The 10030-nt window shown below is 42.7% G+C and overlaps 1 protein-coding gene across 5 annotated transcripts in view; it reads right to left on the bottom strand.

The window, feature by feature from the left end:
* ZNF423 (zinc finger protein 423) overlaps nucleotides 1–10030 on the bottom strand; it is a 187448-nt gene that overhangs the window by 18196 nt on the left and 159222 nt on the right. For all 5 annotated transcript variants that reach the window (XM_017740842.1, XM_008638799.2, XM_017740839.1 and 2 more), the window contains 2 exons: nucleotides 5091–5222; nucleotides 3399–3514 (listed from right to left, as the gene is read on the bottom strand). In XM_017740842.1, the coding sequence (XP_017596331.1) occupies nucleotides 3399–3514; nucleotides 5091–5222 (248 nt within the window). The remainder of the gene's footprint in view (nucleotides 1–3398; nucleotides 3515–5090; nucleotides 5223–10030) is intronic.

Below are 10030 nucleotides of genomic sequence, written 5' to 3'. Positions count from 1 at the left end.
GGAATTAATCCTTTAAATACAAATACTTCACCGGTTATGTGATGGCTCCTTGGAAAAGCAGTGTGGCAAAAGAGTATGCACAAAAATCCTCCTCAAGTTTTCTCTGGAAACCACTCCTCAGTCACAATTTGCTTAATACAATTCTTGATGCAAGCAACTGAGGAGGGATCCCTCCTTGCTGTGAATCACACCACAAATATAACTCTCAGCACCCATTATGTGTCATCATTTCTGACCCATCTTCAGGGTTGGCAGGGTTCCCTACTACATTTTAAATAGCAAAGATCAAAATTTCACTTGTCAGAGAGCAAGCTCATCTCCCACATCTGAGTGCCCATGGCTCCAGCTGCCTCCAAGGAGCTGGACCAGCAGCTCCCAGCCCAGTTCTTAGAGATGGGGATCTGTTTGGAAGGGCTCCTTCTGCCCTACATGTAAGGAAACCCCAACCCTCCACCTCTGCACTTGTTTCAGTGAGCATGTTTCAGTAGGGGGAATGAAATGCCATAGCCTTGGTGTTTTATATATTAGGTACAAATTCAGTCTTTTTCCAGGAGAATCTCATGATGTTCATAGCTCTCAATTGTACAAAGTGAGGATATGAAAAACACAGAGCTGCCAGCCTTTCCTCTTCTGCCCTAAGGGTGTGTGGGGTTATCACACATACTCTTTCCTTTATATTTCATACTTTATCTTACCATGTTTTCTTTCCTTATTTCCAGTGAGATAATGTAAGCAGTTAAATAGCATTCTGTTTTCTTTTCTTGTGGTAATATCATCAAAGTAACGTCACTGACTCATTGCTCCAGATTCTCACCAAATTTCCCACCGTTTATAAAGCAAGCTCAGTTCCTCTGAGCGTTCCTAAGCCTTGCTTTTACAGCTCCATCAGATGGTATAAACTTCAAAGCATAAACCTATATTAAAATACAACTACTAGTTCAGCAGCATAAGAGGGTTTGATCAGTTCCAGAGCATTAAGCTACCAAAGCAGTATCTGCACCAGGCACTAGAAGTACATTTACAGCAGCATTTACAGTTTCTCATCACATGGCACACATGATGTTTACCCTCTTTAAAAATTGTTCAAAAAACTGCAGGGCTAGTTCATGCCAGCCCATGACATCTCTGAAAGTCACCTTTTCCCTTTGCTGCCTGTCATTTTCCCCACCTTCCTTGTTTTTCCTGCTTTTCGACAAGCACCCTACTCTGAATTTCTTCTTGAAATAGTTGAATGCTCATTTTTGTTACAAGTGTTTTCAGTAGTTTCACTTAAAAATACAAAGAAGGAAAAGAACGCGTACGTTCAAATTTTGATACCAGTTATTTCATGCCAGTGGGAAAGCAAATTTGGAACTGAACAGTCAAATTCATCAGGCAGAACCCCTTGATGGAGGGTGACTTGCCCACATAAGAATAATTGCACAGCTAAAGACAAAGAAAGGTTTATGCAGATTTAACCCTAAGTAGCAGTTGAACAATTGCTTCACTAAAATAAAGCTAAATCTTCATTACTCAACAAAAATATAACCAACAGGTGAGGATTTAGAGCAGGCAGCTTACACACCAGAAACTAATGAGATAATCATGCCAAAGCAGACTGGTTCAAAAGTCTTAAGCATTTCTAACTGATTTATACACCCATTTTGTGTCCTCCTTGGCTCTAATATTTGCATTAGTAATTTCCCTGGCATAAAGTAAACACATATTTCTGAGTCACTACTGAAATAAAGACTAAAACTGTGCAGTTAAGTATTGAATTTTCATTCACCCAACATCATTCAAAACGACTCATGTAATTATTATGAATTATTATAAGCAGAAAAATTTTGAGTACAGAAAAATCCTGCATAAAACCTGAAAAATTACAATCCTAATTTATATGATTAAAGCTGACATTTGCAGCAATTGTGCAATGCACAAAACTTCAGAATTGAAACACTATGTAATTAAAATTGGTAATTGCAAAAAACAGGCCACTTAGACTATAATTTAACCAGGTTCTCTTTATTTGATCATCTGATTTTAAAGGTTAATGCAGTGGCCTAGGAAGCCAGTGTGCCCATTTTAATTGTGCTGGCATTTTGACCAAACACCACTTTAAGGGAGATATGGGAGGTATAATCAAAGCTGTCTTTGCAAGCCACTGCTGCCTTCATAAAACGTACATAGTGAGAACACACAAACCCAAAATCTGCTGACTTTATTAAAATATTAACAAGGTATAGTTAAAACTTTTGTACACTTATGCAAATCAGGTCACTAGAACAAGAGAAAGAAGAGATCCCCTGGGAGGAAAAAAAAAATAAAATCAACAAAGTGAAAAGATCAGCCATCCTTCCACAGCATGACAGCACAACACAAGAGGCAGCAGCTTGGGAATTCAGTAAGATAAATAAAAACCCTCTAAAGTTTAAGTAAATTATGGTTTATAAAGCTAATAGATTCAAATGGGCATATGGTACCCTTCTATAAAAGGACTGCCTTTCCCAGGGGACGGGAGTGGTGATTTTGGTGGCCCTGCTGCACAGGTGAGATAGGTGTGAGCAGGCCAGCCAAGGTAGGCAACTCCCCACAAGCTCTGTGGCAGGGCAGGCTCTGGTGTTCCATTGCCCAAAAGGTACCATGCACACACACCACGGAGGTTCAGTGTCTGTGGGTTTAGCACTATTTAGGGTATTGGTGGGATTTAACCCCCAGCCTCACTGCCATGGTTCCAAGGAGGCCTCTGGGGCCAGGGCCCCGAGCAGCAGCATGCCCAGGTCAGGGTCCAGCCCCTCCAGAAGGATGTGTGCCCTGGGAATGGGTGTGGGCCAAGCACTGGCTCTGTGGAGGCTACAGCTGCTGTGGCTGCAGCCCCCAGCGCTGCCAGGGAAAGTAGTGTGTAAGGCCTGGTGTGCAGAGCCACAGCCTGGCAATGTGCTACTGCCTTGGAGGAGCCTCTGCTTGAGCATCATGTCGAGCTGCATCCATGCTTTGCTCTCATACCTCAGTAGGGAAAATTCCTTTACTTATGATTTAGCAGCACAGAAAGGGATGGGGCAGCTACCATTTGCTGAGTCTTTGTATGTTAATCAGTCCCTAAATTATTAATAGAGGAAAAGAAATTATTTACAAGGTGTTTGACGTAGACATGTAAGAACGTAGCAACACTACTGTCAAGAGAAATACTCATAAATCATGATATCTGTCTTGTCTTATTTATTTATTTATTCCAGCCATGCTCAGAGACCCTTTTCTCCTCCAGGCACCCAGGGACGCAGGAGGAGACTGAGAGACTGTTTAAGGGCAGAAGAGACCATACCAAGGTTAGGCACCTTTTCTAAATGCTGCACAAGGGTGATGGTTGCACAGAGAAATCAACAGCTTTAGCTTTGTTTTTACTCCTGTTGTAAACATACCTGAAGCTCTGTTTGAAAGAAGAACTTCTGTGGGCACTGGGAACAGTCATAAATTTTGTCTTCCTGCCCATGGACTGCAAAGATGTGCTGCTGCAGTTTGTTTGCCTGTACAAAAACTGAAACAACACAGTACAGTTAGTTAAGATTGCTTCATATAAGGCACCTCGTCTTGAACTGCACTTCAGAGTCTTTGCAATTGTAACAGGTCCAAGGATATCTGCTAGAGAAGTGCTGATACACTTGGTTCGGCAGAATTTCCTTACAAGTAGTCAATTTAGAGTCTTCAGGCTGACAGTCAGCTTACTTCTAAAAGACTCTACATCCTGTACGGATTTTTGATATTTCACATAAAGCTAACACTGCCCACACGTAACTGGAAGAACTCAGTCATCAGACCAAAGAGAGGACGTCACTGCTCCCGCGGGAAGAACTGGGCCCATGGCAGGTGCATCAGATGCATTTTTAATGCAGGACAACTGGGCCAGGAGAGGCCTTGATGGCTGGTATGAAATGCCCAGAACAGCATTTCTGGCAGAAATGTGAATCTGAAAGGGCAGGCTTGCCACAATTTTTAGATCTTTAAAATAGGTTGTCCATTCAATAAGAAAAAGGTTATTGTTTAACATCACAAATATCACGGCATCTGCATTATGATTCTGGATTGACAATTATGCTGACTTCATCAAGGGAAATTTTGAAGTGGAACATATTGAACCACACCTTTAGCTGGTTAAAAAATATTTCTGATTTCATTTTTGTCTCACTTTACATGAATCTGTACATGAAAATGGCTTCTTCCTTCTGCAGAATTTAACACATGCACCCAGAATTTTTTTACAGCATGTTGCAGAAAGGATAAATTACCTCCCAGCTTGCACAATAACCAGTTTCTCAAATCGTGGGCCTAACCCTAAAGAACACAGGTTCACCTTATTCCCATCAAAGTTCAAGGAATTGCAGGTGCTACCATTCCCCTTTTCTGACAACAGGTCCACAGCGGTATCTACATGATCCTTATCTCGCAAACAGATTGGAAATGTAAATGTTAACTACTGTGTTGAAGACAGTATAAAAGGTAGCCTTTTCATGCACCCTGCAGAACCTGGAAAAGCAAGATCACCCATGATCATTTACACTGATGAGACAGCTTAAATGATCTACACAGAAGGAATACCTAGGAGGCTTTCAGACAGGAGTTAGAAATGTGCCACCATAAGAAAACTGGGCTTGAAGAAACCTCTGAGACAGCAGCTGGCAAAATCATAGAGCTGTACAATTTGGTCATATCAAACCTTTACTCTCCTTTACTCAGCACTGTGAGCAGACCATGAACCACCTGGTCTTTAGAGAGTCCTTGCTCAGGTGAATAAGGGCTTGCAAGAGACAGTCCATCCTTTGCAAGTCCCACACTTGGAAACACATAGCACCTTTGAGCCACAAGGCATAATGTAAATGTTTGGAATTGTGGGGGCCATGCAGAGCCCGCTGCATGTGGCAGTGCTGCTTGGTGTCAAACACCACAGAGCTGCTCGTCAGAGCAAGCCCCAGCTTCGGACAGAGGATATTTGAATGTTTCCAAGCACAGTATTTCTTTTTCCCAGGGAAAGGAATACAGTATTTTACAAATCCCCTGAGTGTCATTTCTGGATCTAGCCATGCACGCTGAGGCTTGTCTTGGCCTCCCTGTCTTACCTGTGAAACAAACAGGGCATTTGAATGTGCCTCCCATCCCCTCAAAGCTGTGCTCAATCAGGTGACACAGGAGCTTTGCCGGAGAGTCAAACATCTGGTTACACAGCTTGCACTCATGATTGATGCCTTCCTCTGCAAGGTTCAAATGATACAACTTGTTAGTGACACAGCAGATTAGCGTCGGGGAGGCAGCAGCGGTTGGTGGGGAACGCCTGTGCTGGCACACAGGGCCCCCCGGACCCACAGCCACTGCCCCAGCCCCTGCCCCTGCCCCAGCCCCAGAGCAGGACAAGCTGCTGGCGTTCAGGGGTGCAGCCCCCCCACATTTCGGCTGCGCTGAAAGCGGCTCCGCGCCTGATCCGCCGGGAACCCACGCGGGGCTCCCAGGCTCCCGACAACGCGGCACAACCCTGCCGCAAAGGGGGAGCAGCCCTGCTCTGGGTACAGATTATTAAAGAGTCAAACAGCATCTAAAATTACTTTAATAGTGTGAATTCAACCACCAACACTGACAGAAGACTGAAGTGATGTCTTCACCTCAGAGTATACTGCAAACATACAGGAGAGGAAGGAACTGTTGGAGAATAGCAGGAGCTGAGAGCAGAGTGTCTGTGTAAATTTTTGTATCTCTTGGCTTTTTACAAGGCGAAGAGAGACCACTGAAGGTATTTAAATGTAATTTGAAAGTGTAATTTCCTTGTCATATATCTTAAGTATTGAATACACAGGGTCCATTTTAAATGCCTCTATATTCTAACTGAACTCAGTGAAGTAACAATAATTTTTGCTCTTGGTTCAAGCCTACCACTTTTGTAAGATTATATGCTTCTCTGTTCACTGAAGTCTGTGGTTCTGGGTGCAGCTGAGCCTTTTTTTGAGGTACTGAAGCCATGTTAAAGCAATTTTCACACATAAAACTAAACAATCCTTTGGTTTTCTTGAAGGGAGGGAGAGAGTCAGAATTTTAGGAAACATAATACACAATTTAAAAAAATCAGAAACCACCTAAAATTTTTAACACTGTGGCTGGTTTCTGCAAATACTTCCTGAAAATGTGTCTTTCCTTCACTGTGGCAACACATGAAATTCTCATGAAAACATATTTTAAAAACTACATAAATTCTTTCTTTTGTTCTACACTCAGCTTTATTTTTACATCCTCAAATATCAATGACTATTAATTTTCAGTTCCAAGATTGCTAAGAAACAACTATATTACTCCTTTAACTAATTCTTGCCAAATACATTTGGATCTTATGAAGAATGTGAGTCCTCAGAAGCACAGTCTTACAGATGCTTCAAATTAGCTTTTTCTATCTTTAAAGGGCTAAACAGAAGGAAGGTATTGCTTCCTATGAAGCATTTGGTACTATCAGGATCCCAAAGCCCCTGCACAAGGCTTGGACAGTGGAGAGCTGCCCATGCTGCCTCGAGGCCAGGTGGGCTCTGAAACCCATGTGGCAGTGGGTGCTCACGGTGAGTGCTGGCACCGGAGCTGGGTGGGGAAGGGGGAAGCGGCATGGGGAGAAGTAAACAGGTGGGTTGGGAAGGAGATAAAAAGAGAAAAGGAAAGAGCCAGGAACAGAAAGATGAAAGGGCTGGTAGCTCCATGGCAGCAGCTCTATGAATTCCCCAAGGAGCCACAACCAGGGACTGGGATATTTCTAGGACGCCACGAGGTTTGCAATGCTCTGCTTGTGCAGCCTCCACGGGCGGGCATGCTGCCCTCTCTAATGCATAGGTTTCCATGCCAGGCCCTCTCCCCTTACTGTGGCCTCAGGCTGGATTCTCCCATCAGACCCTTGCCTGAAAAGTTCTGGCTTTGTGTGAATTTTGCAACCTACTCCACAGGGGAGAAGAAGTGGGGAAGGGACATGAGCCTCATGCTGAGCGTGCCCAGCCACACCGCTGTGTACAGCAACCAAATGCTGCAATAAACCCACAGAGGACAAAGCAGGAACTGGGGGGAAAGGAACAAATGCCTTCTACGAATAAATCAGAGAAATCATGTTTGACATTAATTTTCTACCCTCTACATACTGGGTATTTGGAAAAGAGTGATTCATGTACAGCCTATGGTCCTGTGTGAGCACATGTGTTCATAAATACAGATAGACGCATACTGATGACTAGACAGCTGCTCCTTTTCCAGCAGAAATATCTATAATTTGAGTAAAACTAAAAAAAAAAACCAAAAACAAACAATGCTCAGCATTTCAGTTAAAGTATATTCTTACAGGCTTGGTATGTTTAATTAGGCAACAGAGATTGTGTATTTTCTTGGCTGATCCCTGCAGTATTTTAAATAGTTAAACCCATAACAAACAAACTAAAACTAGAATGAAAAATAATAAAACATAATGGGTTCCTGCAGATCTGGAAATTTATCCCACTCGAGGCAAGACCTTTTGATTTGCAAATCCACTTCTGAATTATAAGGCCTTCTCCTCACCGGTGGGGGTTTTTATTCCACTCCCACAGGAGTCCATTATGTATTTCTTGTGTCTATAAAACCATCCAGAAAGAAAAAAAGGGGGAAAAAGTACCATGGTTAGCATGACAAACGTTTCTCTTTTCATGCATGTGTATTCAAAATATGAAAATGCCCAAAGATATAGATAGAATAGCTGCTATAATCACTCTCTCCTCTATGGCATTTTACAGTATATTATTTTACACAGAAACACAGCACATGCATAGGGATACTCAGTCACCTTTGGACAATAACTTCCTTGAATTATATAAGATCATATAGGTACATGCAAGGAGGCTTTTTGACAATGCGGTGTGACAGTCAAATGCGTGGTGCTGGGCACTAGCAACAGCAAACATATCATCCTTTCCCTCATTCTTATTCGCCTTTTTTTTTTCTAGCACGACAAGCATCTACGAGAGACCTACATAACTCAAGTGAATTATGCAGCCCCTCTCATTTGTAAAATAAAATGCAGATTTTTACAGTTTGTTATGCTAGATCTTCTCCCATGTCTTCATAAGTGTATCTGTGGAGGGATCAGTTGATTACAGGACTAAACGAGCAATGCACGGCAAACAAGAATCTTGGGTTTCTTGCCTTTTTTTTCTGAGCTCAAAATAATAAGCATTAATTTTACACTTCATTTCTCCAAAAAATAATAGGATGTGCTCTTGTTTAAAACAAGCAGGCCTGCTGGATTCTGTCAGGCTGAAACTATGTCAGGCCAAAAGAGGAACAGAGCGCTTTGTGTAAAAGTATCATGGGGAGATGATAGTATCCTGTAATGTTTTCAGTACCTACTTTTGTCTCCAAAAGCATTTGATCCCTGGCAGACACATACTTATTTCCATACTGGTCTTGAGGGAAGCCAGTAGGAATGAGAGCTGATTATCTGAATCCTGAAGGTGAAACCTGGGTGGTGCCCACTGATGTCAAAGGCAGGCATTTGTATAAATTTGGAGGTACATAATTTACTGCCTGATAGTGAGGATTAGTGGGTTGTGCAGACCCAGCTGAACTGCGGTGGCAGAGCACGTCGCTCATTGTTCCCAAGTTCGGGTGCGTGTGCAGGATAGTTTTAAATATGTTGATAGGGTGTTTAGTAGCACTTGTGCTGCCATCCTGCCCATTTTAGAGTGGGAATATGCTTCTCCATAAAGCTATTTCTGCTGCAGCAATGTGCATTTAATACATATTACAATGAGTCTCTAAGCCTCTAAGAGAGCCAACACCAGCAGCCTCCTGGCGAGGACGCAGTATAATTAATAATGCTGTATTAAACCCATTTACTGTATCAGCTGCATTTCTAATTATAACTATATTAATGGCAATGTAAAAGTACACGTTAACACTGTCATGTACCAACACGTTATGACAACAGCAAATAGGAGATTTGAACAGCAAAAATCAAGATGGCATTGTCTTTACTGTTAGTTAAAACTTCTCTCTTCAACTTGATTTAATAAAGCAAAAATTTTCCCTTATGGAATAACTACAATAGTCCTAATTTGAGAGATCATGTAAGACAATCTGATGCTCGTTGCTGACAACAACATGTACATCCCACACTATAGCTTCCCAGACCAGTATAATTCTACTCTACTGCAGCAAATCGAGGCAATAAAGGAGAATTTCTTTTCTTTATTCAGATGTTCACATCCACGAGTTAACTGTGCTTTTAATGAACTTTGAAACACTGTGATTCAGTGCAACAAAGCATTAATATACTGTGTTCACAGAGAACCTTCTCCTGTCCATTAGATCATAAATTTGGTAGAATTAAATGGGCCATGTGCTCTAATTATGGTAGAAATAAATAGAAATTGGAATGAACACAGGGAAATAAAATGAAAACTGCATGTAACTATTCTGTTTATGCAATTCATTTCCCAGTAAATAAGTAATCAAAGGGAAAAATTTATAATGTAAGAAAAGAAGCAGCTTCCCCAGCATTTTTTCCCATTTGGCTGTGAAGGAGCAAGGGGCTGGAACCAGGATAGGAGGACAGTGATGGACACCCCCTCCAAAAACAAAGCCTGTAGAGAACCACTTTGACCCCTCATCTGCCTGGCACCACTCCACCGCTGGTTTTCATTAAAAACAATCCAAGGGTGGAAGTAAAACCCAGGTCTGAGAACACGCTGTAACTGCTCCAAGGGGATGGCAAATCTGCAGATGCTCACACCAGATGAAGACTACGTCTGCTGTACAGTCGACATTTCCTCATCGCCATTGCTGCCTAAGCCCATGACCTGCTACAAAAACCATTTGGAGCACATTGCTCCACTGCATTTTTGCAATCAATCCCAGAGGATGCAGCAGAGCCCCTCCCTTGCCGGCGGGGCAGCTGCGGGGTGAGGAGGTGCCGTGCTCTGGCCTGGCGCGGGCCAGCGGCACTGAATCGCTGTGCAGCGCGGGCACCCTGGCCATTAGGCAGCCTGGGCGGCGAAAGGCAGCGGATTGA

This window comes from Corvus brachyrhynchos, unplaced genomic scaffold, assembly GCF_000691975.1.
Source record: "Corvus brachyrhynchos isolate BGI_N302 unplaced genomic scaffold, ASM69197v1 scaffold26, whole genome shotgun sequence".
NCBI lineage: Eukaryota > Metazoa > Chordata > Aves > Passeriformes > Corvidae > Corvus > Corvus brachyrhynchos.
This window is presented reverse-complemented; position numbering and strand designations above follow the sequence as displayed.